Source organism: Oryctolagus cuniculus, chromosome 12, assembly GCF_964237555.1.
Source record: "Oryctolagus cuniculus chromosome 12, mOryCun1.1, whole genome shotgun sequence".
In the NCBI taxonomy this organism is placed as follows: domain Eukaryota; kingdom Metazoa; phylum Chordata; class Mammalia; order Lagomorpha; family Leporidae; genus Oryctolagus; species Oryctolagus cuniculus.
In genome coordinates this window covers 53,991,331-54,008,119 of record NC_091443.1, presented here as the reverse complement: position 1 = coordinate 54,008,119, position 16,789 = coordinate 53,991,331, and the positions used below count along the sequence as shown (strand labels likewise).

At 44.5% G+C, this 16,789-nt stretch overlaps 1 protein-coding gene across 1 annotated transcript; it reads left to right on the top strand.

Moving 5' to 3' along the window:
• Positions 1-8,311: 8,311 nt before the first annotated feature.
• Positions 8,312-9,583, top strand: LOC103351156 (non-secretory ribonuclease). Its single transcript, XM_017348171.3, has 2 exons — positions 8,312-8,352; positions 8,577-9,583. The coding sequence occupies exon 2, from the start codon at positions 8,594-8,596 to the stop codon at positions 9,056-9,058; it is 465 nt and encodes a 154-aa protein (XP_017203660.2). The 5' UTR covers positions 8,312-8,352; positions 8,577-8,593; the 3' UTR covers positions 9,059-9,583.
• Positions 9,584-16,789: the final 7,206 nt, after the last annotated feature.

Sequence of the window (16,789 nt, the reverse complement as noted above, 5' to 3'; positions counted from 1 at the left end):
AAAATGGTGTAAGTGTCTTTGGAAGTTCCTTTTAGCCCAGACTATTTAGAAATCAGATACTCTGATTAAGGAGTAAAGGTATGCATGCATGTGTCCGTGAATGAGGTCATATGTTTGTGTAGAAAAAAAACTATATAGGAAATTTTTTGTCAATTGTTTGTCAATGTAAGTCTGATTTTCCTTAATTTATACAGATTACATCATTACTTTAAAGCTATGCAAAAAAAATTTAATTGATGAACAGTTTAATGTGCTTTTCTTTGTGCTCTCTGAAATCAGTCATCTCAAGTCTCATCTGTTATTCACATCTCATAATTTTGTGCACAATTTTATCTAGAGCTTTGGCTTAAACAATGCTTCCTTGAAAAATATTTTCATAGAAAAACAACGGACCTCAGGAGAGCAAAACAAACCCTGAATTTCAAGGTCAATGGTTTGGCCATATTTGTCAAATTATGTACAAATGAGAGGCTAAGTCATGCAGGTATTATGTTCTCATTGTTATGAAAGTTGCTTCAATTATTTGCTAAGAGTGCTTCAAATTTCTCATCAAATTGATGGAAGATGTTATTCTTGTGATCCTTATGGTCCTTTTCATGAGAAAATGCACTATGTTCAAACATGATTTCTTCTACCTGTCTGAGTAAGGGCACCTGAGAAATAAAGGCTCTATCAAAACGAGTTACTGTTCATTTAAGCAAGTCTTGGTAAGAGGAGATGAGACTGTGAGCGCCAGTTGCAATGAGTTCACCTTTGAGAGTAAGAAGAGCAAACAAGTATGTTCTGGCTCACCATCCGCATCACAGAGCGGGCGGAGCAGCTCTGGATACCACACTGACACTTCGATGGCTAGGACTGAAATTCTTTACTGAGACTTTTCCCTTGTGCCATGCTTTATGCTGCGTACTTTACACACATACACATGCTACAACATGACATATTTCCACAAACCTATTGTGTAGATCTTGTTGTCATTATTTTGCAGATTATAAAACACAGACCTAACTGACTAACTGAACACTTTTTAAGGTAAGACTCCCATGTCGAGTGTGTCAGGGCAAGTATCTGGACAAGAGTGTGAAAAAGTGACCCTCTCTATCGCCTCATTTATAGATGCCACCCTACAGAATGCGAGCGTGTTTCCTGTGTGCCCTGAGATCTCAGTGAATGCCCCACATCTTCATATCAATGGGTCCCTTTCACATGAATGTGCTTCTCCAGTCCCTTAGGAAAAACTCTGTCTTACCCTGCCTCAGATGCCCCTCTCCAAATTCCCACCTGAGTTCTACTGAAAGCGCCACCGCTGAGGAGAAGAAGAAAGGCTCAGCCCATTCCTATTTCAGTGCAGACACCTGACTGCAGGGGTCAGGAACTGCTGTTCAACGGCCTGGAGGAGACACGTGGAGGAGCCTATAACCAATACAGGGAAGGCCTGGGACCACTTTACTGGGGAGAGCCAAGCACATCAAATACCTCTTGAACTTAATTAAGCTAAATTTCACTGTACTCTCTGCAGTTAAACTAACTTGCACCTTGTTATTATGACTGTTCTGTAAATTGTGTGCATTGTTGTTTCCATAGACAGCTTCTGCATGAGGAAAGCTGTGTGCAGGGAGTACTGACAGTTGGCACCTCCCTATCAGTAGGTTCAAGGCAGACATTGCAAAAATATATTTGAGGAAGGGCAAGTGTTGCACATCCTGTTTTTGTACATGGGCCCTGTACAAGGAGGCATTGATCAATCCTGAGGTCAATGTATTAAACAGTGGTTTTTACCACAGATGCAGAAGTCTTCCTCGGATAATATCTTATAATGTTTTAAAAAATAAATTAAAAAATAATTTTAAAAAATGAGTAGCATGGCATAAGTTTGGTTATTTCTTTTTTTTTTTTTTTTTTTTTTTTTTTTTTTTTTTTTTTTTTTGACAGGCAGAGTGGACAGTGAGAGAGAGAGACAGAGAGAGAAAGGTCTTCCTTTGCCGTTGGTTCACCCTCCAATGGCTGCCGCTGCAGCCGGCGCACCGCGCTGATCCGATGGCAGGAGCCAGGATCCAGGTGCTTTTTCCTGGTCTCCCATGGGGTGCAGGGCCCAAGCACCTGGGCCATCCTCCACTGCACTCCCTGGCCATAGCAGAGAGCTGGCCTGGAAGAGGGGCAACCGGGACAGAATCCGGCGCCCCGACCGGGACTAGAACCCGGTGTGCCGGCGCTGCAAGGTGGAGGATTAGCCTATTGAGCCACGGCGCCGGCCAGGTTATTTCTTTTTTTTAAAAAAGATTTATTTTATTTATTTGAAAGACAGAGTTACAGAGAGGCAGAGGCAGAGAGAGAGAGGTCTTCTATTCCACTGGTTCATTCCCTAAATGACTACAATGGTCAGAACTGAGCTGATCTGAAGCCGGGAGGCAGAAGCTTCTTCTGGGTCTCCCACACAGGTGCGGGGGCCCAAGGACCTGGGCCATCTTCCTCTGCTTTCCCAGGCTATAGCAGAGAGCTGGATAGGAAGAGAAGCAGCCGGGACTAGAACCGGCGCCCATATGAGATACCAGCGCTGCAGGCTGGGGCTTTAACTTGCTGCGCCACAGCACTGGCCCAAGTTTGTTTATTCATTTCAGTGGAAGTGCCAATCAGGTCTGCAAATGTGCTGCAAATCAAGCTACAGGGACACCAATTAAACAACAGAGAGTCCATGAATAGTGTGTTTTTTTTTTTTTCCAAATGTTTTAATTGACTCTCACCAGAATACTCTATTAAAATAGACCTATGCAGCAGGTATTTTGGCACTGGTTTCATTACTAGCATACCATATTGGAGCCCCAATTCAGTCCCAGCTGCTCTGATTATCATCCAGCTTCCTGCTAATGTGCCTGGGAAGGCACCAGAAGATGGCCCAAGTACTTGGGCCCCTGCTAGCCATGTGGGAGACTGGGATGGAGTTCCTGCCTTATGACTTTGGCCTGACCCTGACCTATCTTTCTGTGTCTAGTTTACTTCACTTAGCATAATGATCTCTAATTTCTTTTTTAAAAAGATTTATTTTATTTATTTGAAAGACAGAGTTACAGAGAGATGTTGAGTCAGAGAGAGAGGGAGAGAGGTCTTCCATTCTGCGGGTTCACTCCCCAAATGACCATAACGGCCAGAACTGAGCTCTGAAGCCAGGAGCCAGGAGCTTCTTCCGGGTCTCCCACGTGAATGCAGGGGCCCAGGGAGTTGGGCCATCTTCAACTGCTTTCCCAGGCCATAGCAGAGAGCTGGATTGGAAGTGGAGTAGCCAAGACTTGAACCAGCGCCCATATGGGATGCCGGCACTGCAGGCGGTGGCTTTACCTGCTATTCCACAGCGCCAGCCCCAATGATCTCTAATTTCATCCATTTTGTTACAAATGCCAGAATTTCATTCTTTTTATGGTTGAGTAATATTTTCTGTGTATGTATACCATCTCTGCTTCATCCTTTCACCCAGTGATGGACATGTGGGCTGATTTATCTTTGCTATTACAGATGGTGCTGCAACAATAAGGAATGCAGATACACTGCCTTCATTTCCTCTGGGTAATTTCACAGAAGGGTACATGGGTCATATGGTAGATCCATTGTTAACGTTCTGAAGAGCCTCCATACTGTTTTCCATGACTGTCCTAATTTACATTCTGTCCAAGTTTATTAGGAGTCGCTTTTCTGTACAACCTCACCAGCACATTCTTTCTTCTGTCTTTTTGGTAATAGTCATTCTCACAGGAGTGAGATGATACCTCACTGTGGCTTTTATCTGCATGTCTCTGATGGCTGGAATACTGAGCATTTTCCCCACCAATTCGTTTGTCATTTGTATTTCAAGGTGTAGTGTGGGGAGCTACTCGGACTAGACTAAGTTACTGGAATTAAGACTTATTCTATGCATCTGCTCTCCCACAATATGGCGCTGAGAGAAAGAGACCAAACAACCTCTACGCAGCTGCCTCATCAGTTTGACAAGCTGCAGGAGCTGATCCTGCTCCTGATTGGAGGAGAGCAGCGTGCTCGGCGTGTGGGTAGCAGAGTTGGGATTGGTGGAAGAGGACTATAAAGGAGGAGAGACAACATGCACCAGGAACATCTATCTGAAGGAACACCTGAGCAGCCCCCGAGAGAGCCGGCCGGCGGTGTGCCGCTCCTCCGCGGAAGTGGGGAAAGTGGCAGGGGGAGCCGCTCCTCCACGGAGGTGGAGGGGTCGGCAGCCAACCCAGGAAGGACCAGCAGCAAACCCGGGAAGGGCCGAGCAGACAAAAGAACAGTGCAGGGTCCTGTGTCGTTCCTCCGCGAATGGGGGAGCGACAGTGTAGCTTTTGTCTGTAAAGACAAATCGTGCATCAGGTATAATGTATTTTGATGAAAATTTACTCCATACAGAGTTCTTCTCCCAAAAGCTAAAATATAAAACTGGATCATTTGTGCTAGTTCTGGAGGCACCAGTGGTGAGCTGGCAATGTGCAGAGGAGGGCCGCCCATGGAACAATCAGAAAATCTTAGGGGCATGTTCAATACAATTGTAAAGGAAGAATATGTCTGTTAATACAGCAAATATGGTCTGAGTTCTTTCTTAGAGCACTTTAGGAGGCCTGATGGTCAGAAACACAAATGTCTCCAGGAGCCAGGCAGGGGGAAGCTTAGTGAACAGACAGGATGACATGAGGGAGGGAGGAGTGGAGGTAATGAAGACCCCTAAGCAGGTGTCCCCATTCAGAGGTGGCTGCTGCTCAGCCTTAAATGATGTGTTGTGAGGGCAGCACTGTGGCATAGCAGGTAAAGCCGCCGCCTGCTACGGTGCCCTTAAGGGCACCAGTTCAAGTCCCAGCTGCTCCACTTCCAATCCAGCATTCTGCTAATGGCCTGGGAAATCAGTAGAAGACAGCCCAAGTCCTTACGCCCCTGCAACCACGTGGGAAACCTGGAGAAAGCTCCTGGCTCCTCCTGGCTTCAGATCGGCACAGCTCCAGCCATTGTGGCCATCAGGGGAGTGAACCAGTGGATGGAAGACCTCTCTCTCTCCCTCTGCTTCTCTGTAACTCTTTCAAATAAAATAAATCTTTAAAAAAATGATATGTTGCAATAATGAAATCTCACTGTGTTAGCCAACATCACATTTTTTAAGCTAAGAGAGGAATATAAATTTTATGTGGACACTCAAATTGACATTCAGGAGCCGGGACTGTGGCATAGAGGGTAAATCCACTGCTTGCAGTGTCAGCATCCCATATGGGCACTGGTTCAAGTCCCGGCTGCTCCACTTGTGATCCAGCTCCCTGCTGTGGCCTGGAAAAGCAGTACAAGAAGGCCCAGGTCCTTGGGCCCCTGTAGACACGTGGGAGACCTGGAAAAATCTCCTGGTTCCTGGCTTCGGATTGGCCTAGCTCTGGCTGTTAAAGCCATTTGGGAAGTGAATCAGTAGATGGAAGATCTCTCTTTCTCTCTCTGCCTCTGCCTCTCTGTAACTCTGCCTTTCAAATAATAAGTAAATAAATCTTTATAAAAATTGGCATCCAAATCAAATACTATGGATATGAGGATCAGAACTGGTTTTTGAGCCACATAAACCCATGTGACTGAAGTGCATGTTTTTGCATCATATTATAGACTAATGAGTATAAACTTTTTTTTTTTTTTGACAGAGTGGACAGTGAGAGAGAGAGAGACAGAGAGAAAGGTCTTCCTTTACCGTTGGTTCACCCTCCAATGGCCGCTGCGGCCGGTGCATCACGCTGATCCGAAGCCAGGAGCCAGGAGCCAGGTACTTCTCCTGGTCTCCCATGGGGTGCAGGGCCCAAGCACTTGGGCCATCCTCCACTGCACTCCTGGGCCACAGCAGAGAGCTGGCCTGGAAGAGGGGCAACCGGGACAGAATCCAGCGCCCCGACCAGGACTAGAACCTGGTATGCCAGCACCGCAGGCAGAGGATTAGCCTATTGAGCTGTGGCACCAGCCAAGTACAGACCTTTAAACAGAGTGTGGCTGTCAGCTTCACAGAAGGGATACTCATTTTTTAATTTACCTTTACATTATTGTCACCTACAAAATTATTTCTATATAATATACGAACACTATAAGCTCTACAGTGAGTCCAAACCAGGTCAATGTTGTATTCATATTTACTTATAATATCAATGCAAAGATATTGTATTTGTGGATGACAATAATATAAAAAGCATTCTGGCAATTAATCCACTGGAAGATTGTATGATAAATCTAATGCAGTTTCCTAAATACAAGGCGCACCAGAGATTCAACTTCTTGTAGCACACAGGTCTCCACTTTCCATCCCTCCACTACACTTTCCCCAACTGTACAACGTCCCATGCCGTCCTCTTGCACTAGAAATCTCACCTAAGCCCTAAAGAACCTGCAAACCTCTGCTTATCCTTTATGGCTGGTTCAAGTGGATATTTCTCCTGGAAGCCTTCCTTGTCTCATCTGCCCAACTAACTTCCTCTATCCTCAAGTTCATGTACACAGCTGGTGTTTGGCCTAGCACTTAAGATGCAGGTTAAGGTACCTACAATCCATGTCAAGGTGCCTGGGTCTGATACCTAGCTGTGGCTTCTGAATTCAGCTTCTTATTTTTTTTTTTATATTTATTTTTATTTCTTTGAAAGAGTTACAGAGAGAGGTAGAGCCAGAGAGAGAAAGAAAGGTCTTCCATCTGCTGTTTCACTCCCCAATCAGCCACAATGGCCAGAGCTGCACTGATCCGAAGCCAGGAGCCAGGAGCTTCTTCTGGATCTCCCACGTGAGTGCAGGGGCCCAAGGACCTGAGCCATCTTCCACTGCTTTCCCAGGCCACAGCAGAAAACTGGATTGGAAATTCTTATTAATAAGATCCTAGGAGACAGTCATGATGTCACTCATGTGGGTGAATTGGATTGAGTTCCCTGTTTGCAGCATTAGTCAACCAGGGGCAATTGGAAACATTTGGGGGGATGAATCAGTGGATACATGGGTGCTATCACTTTTTCTTTCTGTCTCCCTCTTTCTCTTTTATAATCTCCATACCTTACAAAAAACTAAAATAAAATATACATCTATCAGATTGGAAAAAATTACTTTAAAATATTCACAAAAGTTGTATTTTAAGTTGTAGTTAACTTATATATCTTTGCTTTCCTCTGCTTCTCTGAGGACCTAGAAATAATATATGTTTCAGTATGAAGCTACATGACAATCCTGTTCTTGTAATATTACAAAATGAAATTGAACAGTGGGGCTGGCGCTGTGGTTAATCCTCTGCCTGTGGCACCAGCATCCCATATAGGCGCTGGTTCTATTCCTATCTGCTCTTCCAATCCAGCTCTCTGCTGTGGCCTGGGAAAGCAATGGAAGATGGCCCAAGTGCTTGGGCCCCTGCACCCACGTGGGAGACCAGAAAGAAGCTCCTGGCTCCTGGCTTCAGATCAGCGCAGCTCAGGCCGTTGCGGCCATCTGGGAAGTGAACCCATGGACAGAAGACCTTTCTCTCTGATTCTCCCTCTCACTGTCTGTAACTCTACCTCTCAAATAAATACATAAAATCTTTTTTTAAAAAGGAAATTAAATAGTAAGGAGAAAATATTCTCAAAATAGACTATTTTGCAGAAAATAGCACGTGAGGAAAAGGACACACAAATACTGAGCTCTGTGAACATGATACTGAATACGTTCCCCTTGGGCAGATTTTACAATATGCCTTTTCTCTGGATGTATTCAGTCACATGATGTCACACACACCAGATGCAGTATTCAAGGAAAGACTTAACAAGGCAACATAAATGAAATTCAAGTGGAACAGAAAAAAAAAATCTTAAAGAGAATGTTCAAAAATGGTTTATTACCTGCAAGAGTTCAAACATCAGCAAATTCCTAGCTCAAGGTTCCAGCCAGAATGTTGATGAGGTGGAAAACATTTGTTTGCTGAAAATGAAGCAGAAAGAGTTCCACCAATCTCAATGGCCCTCCCGAGTTCTATGTGTTCTGAGTACTAGGCCATGTCTAAGGACCTCGGTCTTTCACTACCCTGCCCAGTTACAAAGCCTATGTTCATTCTGAAGGCAGGGTACAACTGACAAAACTCTGTCCTAAACAGGATGACTTGGAATTAAATTCCTTATAGAAAAAGCAATGCAACAGTCCATGAGTGTCTGTTGGGGGCCAACTGACAAAAAGACGGATTGCACAAGTGGGACATAAGCCAATCTGTGGGTTTCTGCATGGGCAAGACTCAGACACCTGCTTGCTCTGCCAGCCCCACCCCCAGGCTGCTCCATATTTACAGTCCCACGTGGGGGGGAAGCAGCTGCTCCCCAGCCTGTGGACAACCAGGAGCTTCTGCACAGAGACTGGGTAAGTTACTGGGCCCTAGAGCTGGGACAAGGAGGGAAGCCACAGGGCAGCAACTGAGGGAGGGGAGAGGCGAATCAGTGCCCAGGAGACTTGGCACACGTTGGGAATGGGAAGGGAATGGGTATATGACCCAGAGTGACAGCAGAGGAGTCTCCAGCGTGAGCCACAGAGCGTGTTGTAAGTAGTCTGGGATGCAGGAACAGTCACTTCTCTTCCTTCTGCAGGTAACTTCATTTCAACGATGCTCAGTGCCCGACTTTGTTTCTTGCTGTTGCTAGGGATCTTGGGAACAGCAACCTCATTCCAGGCCCCACCTGCTGGTTTCACACGGGCTCAGTGGTTTGAAGTCCAACACATAAATATGACGCACTCCCGATGTGACAATGCAATGAGAGTGGTTAACAGATATAGAGGATACTGCAAAGGGAAAAATACTTTCCTTCATGTAACCTTTGTGGATGCTGTGAATACCTGTCATAATCCAAATATACCCTGCACCGCAGGTGGTAGGCAAAATTGCCATCAGAGCTCAACCCAGGTGCTTTTAACTGACTGTGACCTCACGAGAAACAGTTCAAATATTAGGCAGTGCCAATATCGACAGAGAAGGAAAACTAAATTCTATGTAATTGCCTGTGACCCAAGATCTCCCCGGGACCCTCCTTCCTACCCTATAGTTCCAGTTCACTTGAATGGGACGGTTTAGCTCCTCTGCCATCCCTCATCTTACAAGCTCCTCAATGTTAACCAAGATCCCATTTCTACATCCACCCTGGATATCACCATCTGCCCTCATCACACAAGTCCTTGCGCCCTTCAAGGTTGGCTGAGTAGGGGCTGGCGCTGTGATATAGCGGGAAAAGCTGCTGCCTGCAGTGCCGGCATACCATATGGGTGCCAGTTCAAGTTCCAGCTGCTTCACTTCCGATCCAGCTCTCTGCTATGGCCTGGGAAAGCAGTAGAAGATGTCCCAAGTGCTTGGGTCCTTGCACCTGCACGGGAGACCCTGAAGAAGCTCCTGGCTCCTGGCTTTAGATTGGCACAGCTCTGGCTGTTGAGGCCATTTGGGGAGTGAACCAGTGGATGGAAGCTTTCTCTCTCTCTCTGCCTCTGCATCTCTGAAACTCTGCCTTTCAAATAAATAAATCTTAAAAAAAGAAAAGAAAAAAAAAAAGGTTGGCTGAGCTTAAATGTTTTGCAGACTGCACAATAAACTTTGCAGAATCATCTAGATGTCTGTGTGTCTCTTCTTGTCTCTGCTGTCAGCCACAACCTGTTCTAGAGACATTTCCCTGCTCTGATCTGAAATTGGGGGGAGCAGTGAGATGTGAGAATGAGACTCTGCATCATGAAGCAGCACGGATGTCCCCTTCTTTTCCTAAGCTGAGACTTCACTCTCCACTGACACCTGCCTTTCCGCTCAGCCAATCTTTACTCTGGCGTTTCTGGACCCTCTCCACAAGGAAGCCCTGCCCCAGAATTCTGAGCCCTGCCTTGTAGAGTCCAATTTTAATAGGAATCCTCCCTAACTCTGTGTATCCTGAATCCCTCACCCTTGGTGTCTGACCAAATTCCTTTTCCTCATTGGGTTCATACTTGGGAGACAAAATTTTATTTTTCGCCCAAAATAACCTTATTTTGAGTGTACTTTCCCACTAACATTTTGAAGTCTCTCCATGTGAGATGGCTTTCGCTCCAGTTCCCGACATGATGTTCCTCCTTTCCTTAGAAACCTCTCCAGCATGGCCTTTACAATGCCCATTCCCAGCAGATGCTGGTCACTACCACCTAAGAAGCGCCTACCTTCTACACCTTCCCTGGTTTGCCTGTTTTCAGACCCTCAGCATAGCAGTCCTTAGGATTCCATGTAGGGGCTCATGAGCTTGCACAAAGACCCTGGGTTTGGGAAATGCCCACGTCCAACAGAGTACAGAGACGTTAGGTACAACATGCTACGGCATGAAGTAACCTCACCTCACACTTCCGACTATCTTAGAGCAATAGAAGGAAGGGGTGGGATTTAGCCAAGCTGAGCCAATGTCCCATGAACAAAGGGGAAGCAAAGCTTCCTCCCCTCAGTTACCAGATCGTCTGTGCCTTCCCACTCAGGATGACAACATCTCTAACACCCAGGCATACAAGGATCAGTCACCCATCTGCACAACACCCTCTCCACCATGTGTCCTCATCAATCTTCTGTCATTTGTGCATTCATTCATCCATCCACCAGACGTCTATTGTGTAGATTCTGTGTTCTGCATGGTTCTAGTGGGTCAGAGATGCAAAAGGAGCAAAACAAAGACATGTTCCTACTCTCCTGCTGCCACACTAGTATACACTGATGAGAATAAAGGCACAAAATTGTTTTAAACAGACAGAAGGCAAATTACACACAGCAGTATAACGTAGACATAACACTCAATGTCTAAGAAGGGCTCAATCAAGGGAATGAAATGAAAAGTTATACAGAGGGAGAAAGAGAGAGGGAGAGAGAGAGGGAGAGAGAGAGAGGTTTCCATCTGCTGGTTCACTCTCCAATTGGCCACAACAGCTGATCCACTTCTGATCCAGCTCTCTGCTGTAGAGAAACAGGAGCTGTACCAATCCGAAGCCAGCAGCCAGGAGCTACTTCCGGGTCTCTCACATGGGTGTAGGGACCCAAGGACTTGAGCCATTCTCCACTGCTTTCCCAGGCCATAGCAGAGAGCTGGATCGGAAGTGGAGCAGCCTGGACTCGAATCGGCGCCCATATGGGATGCCGGCACTGCAGGCAGCAGCTTTACCCACCATGCCACAGCATCAGCCCTGCAATTTTCTTTTGAACTCCATTGGTTAAAGAAAAAGAAAGCCCTTAGAACTCTACTTACAAGTTTTATGTAAATTTAAATTTTTTTTTAATGAAAAAAACGTGAGATTTAAAAATATTCCAGTGGAAAGCATGGATGAAGGATTTCTAAATCTAAGAGAATCTGAGTCAGAATTTTAAACACGAATATATTACAAAATATTTTAAATCAGAGATATGAGAATGATCCTGAAATGGCGGATACATGGCATTATACATTTTCCAAAACTCATAGAACACACAACACCAAGAGTAAACCTGAATATAAACTACGGATTTAGGGTAATAACGATGGCTGAATATAAGTTTATCAACTGTAACAAATGCACCACATTGGTGGTGGCAGGGTAGGGGATAGACAACAGTGGAGGTTGTGGGTGGAAGAGGGAGGTAGGGTGTTTAGGAGAACTCTGGTGCTTTCTGCCCAACTTTTCTGTTAACCTAAAACTATATAAAAGTTGAAAGAAAAAGTCTCCCCTTTTCTGATCTCTTAAAAAAATTTTCAAATGCCAAAACACACAGAAAGACTGTGGAAATATTCTTGATTAAAGGTGGACAAAAAGACATAGTAGGTGCAACAGTTGAAAGTAGGCTGGAGCCTGTACCATGAACAGAGATTATATTATAAATAATAGTACAGGGGGAGCTGGCATCGCGGCTCAATAGGCTAATCCTCCGCCTGTGGCGCTGGCACACCGGGTTCTAGTCCCGGTTGCCCCTCTTCCAGTCCAGCTCTCTGCTGCGGCCCGGGAGTGCAGGGGAGGATGGACCAGGTCCTTGGGCCCTGCACCCCATGGGAGACCAGGAGAAGCACCTGGCTCCTGGCTCCTGGCTTCAGATCAGTGCAGTGCGCCAGCCGCAGCGGCCACTGGGGAGTGAACCAACGGAAAAGGAAGACCTTTCTCTCTGTCTCTCTCTCACTGTCCACTCTGCCTGTCAGAAAAAAAAAAAAAAAAAAAGAGTACAGGGGGGCCAGCCCAGCACTGTGGCCTAGTGGGTGGTGCCGCCCTCTGCAATGCTGGCATCCCATATGGGTGCTGGTTTGAGTCCCGGCTTTTCCACTTCTGATCCAGCTCTCTGCTGTAGAGAAACAGGAGAATGACCTACATGTGAGAATGGTAGAGAAAGAAAAGGATGTAGGTACCAAATGTAGATGGGGAAGCAGCTGAGAAACAGGAATTTGGGCAAGAATATCAACAGAGAAGGAAGATCCTTGTCAGAAATAAATCTGCTTGTACAGTGGGACATGAGTCACTGCCTCCCTTCTCCTCAACCTTGTTCTGAAACAGCGTTCTGAGAAAGTCTGCATTTTTTGTGCTATCTGGGTCATGGGGACAAATATCTGGCAGGAAATGACCTGTGACTTATTACTGAGAGGGCTCATTTCCTAAGCATTAAACCATAGCAAGTGTATTTGCTTTCATTACAAACATTAAAATGTGGGAGTTACCTCTAGGAATTTGCATCAACAATTCACTATTATATTTTCTTCACATACATAAAATACGATGTCTGTCTCCACGCGTTGCTCTTGAGTACCTGAGTGGAACCAGTAGAGGACAAAGCCCAAATGTGTGAGTGGCAGCTTCTGAACTGGTTTGCTGTGTTCAGGGGAAGTTACTTCACATCTCTGGACCTCAGTTCCATCAGATAGGCTGAATAACTAGCAAAACAAGCATAAGGAATAATTTAGATATACAGGTATATATTTCTATAATGGAGGTGTGTGTGTGTGAGAGAGAGAGAGAGACAGAGAGACAGAGAGAGGATATAGACAGGCATATGGAGGCAGTTTGTCTTTTTAGTTATTCCTACAACACTCACGTTTTTTCAGATGAGTACAGATTTACACACAAAAGTCCTGACTTATTATTTTAAAGCTAAATAATTTTTTAATCCCATAGTTTTTTTTTCTTACTTGTAAGATACAGACACTTAAAGTGCCTTACTCAAAGAGTTATTGTGAATATTGTGAGAATTAAATATAGTAACCTATGTACAGCTTCTAGAACAGCTGGTTCTTAAACATAAAACCATGTGTCCTGATTCACTATGCCTATCAGTGCTGTTCTGGAATAAGTACCAACAGTGCTCCTTCCAACTCTCAAAAGCATACCAGCTCAGACAGTAAATTACATGGTCACCCTATCCACAGCTCAGTGTGAGCACTCAAAACATCATTATTTCATTAGCACTATTGACATTTGTCTTTAAAAATCACAACTAAAAATTCATTTCCATTCTGAATTAGTAGGGATGACAACGATTGAAGTGTTTGAGCAAGAAGGATAGACTCACAAGTCTAATTACATCTTTATGTAGAATTGGAGAGCAACACACATGGAGGGACTTGAGTGGACCGACCCAATATTGAGGTTTCAACACAGATATAAGCCGTAGACACATTGAGATTTACAACACGGAACACAAGTTCAAAGTGGAGCCTCTGAGAAGGACTTGAAACACCAGGTACAACCAACCATCTCTTCGCCATTAATCCCTCCACAGGGAACCATGACAGTGCCTGAGTCCTTCAGGGGAAAAGTTAAACACAGAATAGGAGGGAAAGGATGCAATGGGATGGATGAAGTATGGAAGATTAAGCATCCAAACAACGCAGTTTTCCTTACACTTCAATGCTGTCTTAGGGTGCTGCCTTCTGCATGGGAGAAAGAGGAAGGGAGCCAGCCAAGAGAAAGTAGTAGCAGTCTTGCCTGTGGTCCCCTGTTATACCCTTTTCCCTGTACTCTTTCTCAAGAACCTTTAATGCCTTGGGCTCCTGGGGAAGCCTCACTGATAAGTCCTGGCCCCAGAAAAACAGACCATTACAAATCCCCTTTCAGATCTGGCAGTAAGTCAGCCAGCTCAGATGACTGGAACTGCAGCTCTTATTCACCTGAACAATAAAACCATTATTGACTTAAGATCTCAGCAAACAGTGGGGTATTTGTTTGACATTTCTGAGCAGCTATGGATTGTTCAAGTTCCTAAAAATGTTCTCTTCTAGAGAAAAGCATTTAAAATTGGATTGGGAGTAGAGAGTAAGTGGAATATTGCTATTAGGAAGGGAGCTGGCAGGGACGTGCACTGAACTTTCATTGACCTTCTAGCTCCTTAGGGAACACTTCTTATTATATGCCTGTTAAATCCAGCAGCCATCCAAAGAAAAGAGAAAGTGCTCCCATGATGCCAAATGTATCTGCCTGCTTGTCTGGTTTTTTTTTTTCTTCAAGATTTATTTATTTATTTGAAAGGCAGAGTTACAGAGAGGCAGAGGGAGGGAGGGAGGGAGAGAGAGACAGAGACAGAGACAGAGACAGAGACAGAGTTCTTCCATCCACTGGTTTACTCCCCAAACAGCCACAACAGCCAGAGCTGGGCCTATCTGAAGCCAGGAGCCAGGAGCTTCCTCCAGGTCTCCCATGTGGGTGCTGCGGCCCAAGGACCTGGGCCATCTTCTACTGCTCTCCTTGGCCATAGCAGGGAGCTGGATCAGAAGTAGAGCAGCAGGACTCCAACTGGTGCCCATATGGGATGCCGGCACTACAGGTGGTAGCTTTACCAGCCACACCACAGCACTGGCCCCGTTATCTTCTCAGTCTCTAAACCACCTCCTACTATTCCTATGTCCATTTAACTTGTCACTTGTGAATACAGTATAGTGGAAAAAAGCAACAATGCTGGGGACACAGACATGAATTTGAACACCAATGCAGCTGTATAAGCAAAAGCTAATCACACTGTTATTCTTTTTTGTGTAGTACTAAACAGCAATACTTCTATTATCTCTCCTGATTTTATGGTAGTTTAAGTATAAATCTTTGATCTTAATAGTAGGGAAGGGAGATGGGAAAATTAGCAAAGTTATCCTGAACTTTTTTTTTTTTTTTGCAATCTTGTTTTGTATGAGCTAAGCAACCCTCAAACTACTTTAGATTTCTTAAAAGAGTGAGCAAATAAGTACAAGAGTTAAGAGCCAGGATTCACATAGTGAAAGAAAGGACATATAATTATGGAATCAGGGAAAGCAAGCAAGAACCGTGTGGTAGTGTATGTGTTATATATATATGAATATATATGTTTACGCATATATTTATTACCTCTGTTCACTGCTAGAACTTGAAACAGACACTCCTTTAGCAATGAGAACATATTGCACCCAGATCTTGGTCTCTAATACCACATCCTACTAAAGGAATCAGAGATCTTTAGGAAAATGACTGATACAAGCACTGAGACAGGGCAGGTGCAAGATAAAGCAGGAACATATAATTATGCCAGAAGACAATGAAACACTAGGAAAGCAGAAAGGGTAGCATGTCACAAAGATAGCTTGAAGGGGATCCTGGTGGCCAATAATGGGATAATCTGGGTACCAAAACAGCTAAGTATAGTAATGGATTATATGCCATTAAAAAACATAAGGTTTATGAGTCCATAATTGTGATTAATATAAATGGGAAGAGAGGGTTTTTGCTAATGCTAGAAGTCAAGAGCTATTCAACACAGAGTACATGAGTTGGAAAATTATCATTTTTGCTGCCATGATAACAACGCATGAAATATCAATGGATCCTAAGTCAAGAAAAAGTTTGGTGTTGAAAGTTTTACTTAATATATGCTAAATATATTTACTAAATATATGCTAATTAAAGATAATTGAAAATGAATCTTGATGTGAATGAAAGGGGAGAGGGAGCGGGAGAGGGGAGGGTTGCGGGTGGGAGGGAAGTTATGGGGGGGAAGCCATTGTAATCCATAAGCTGTACTTTGGAAATTTATATTCATTTAATAAAAGTTAAAAAAAATAAATAAAAATAAATAAATAAATAAAGTTTGAAAAGGAAGCAGGTATTTACTTGATCTTAATGGATGTCCACAAATTGCTTATTAGTTGAAGTGGAGAAAAAATTTCAATCATATAATATAAATAATGGATAATACCTGACTGAACTGGGTGATCATAACCAACATCACCAACAAGGGACGGATGGATGTTGCTTACTTCTAGAAGTACTGCCCTAAGAAGGACACGACATCACATACGCAGCATCACTACATAAAATTCAAAACCTGAATCTAATCATAAGAAACATCAGACAAATCCAAAATATTATTCTATTAAAAATGAAGGTTGGAGGGATTAAGATGGCGGAGTAGGGAGGGAGTTTACTGCTCTAGTTTAGGAGAAAATAGTTTTTAAAAAGAGGGGAGAGCAGGCCGGTACCATGGCTCAATAGGCTAATCCTCTGCCTTGCAGCGCCGACACACCAGGTTCTAGTCCCGGTCAGGGTGCCGGATTCTGTCCCGGTTGCCCCCCTTCCAGGCCAGCTCTCTGTTATGGCCCAGGAGTACAGTGGAGGATGGCCCAAGTGCTTGGGCCCTGCACCCGCATGGGAGACCAGGAGAAGCACCTGGCTCCTGGTTCCTGGCTTCGGATCAGCGCGATGCGCTGGCAAAAGGAAGACCTGTCTCTCTCTCTCTCACTGTCCACTCTGCCTGAAAAAAAAGAGGAGAGAGCTCAGTCTCAGAGAAGATTTAGAGAGAAAATGTCAGAGGAAACTCAATGCAAATTAGAGGGACACTGTGGAC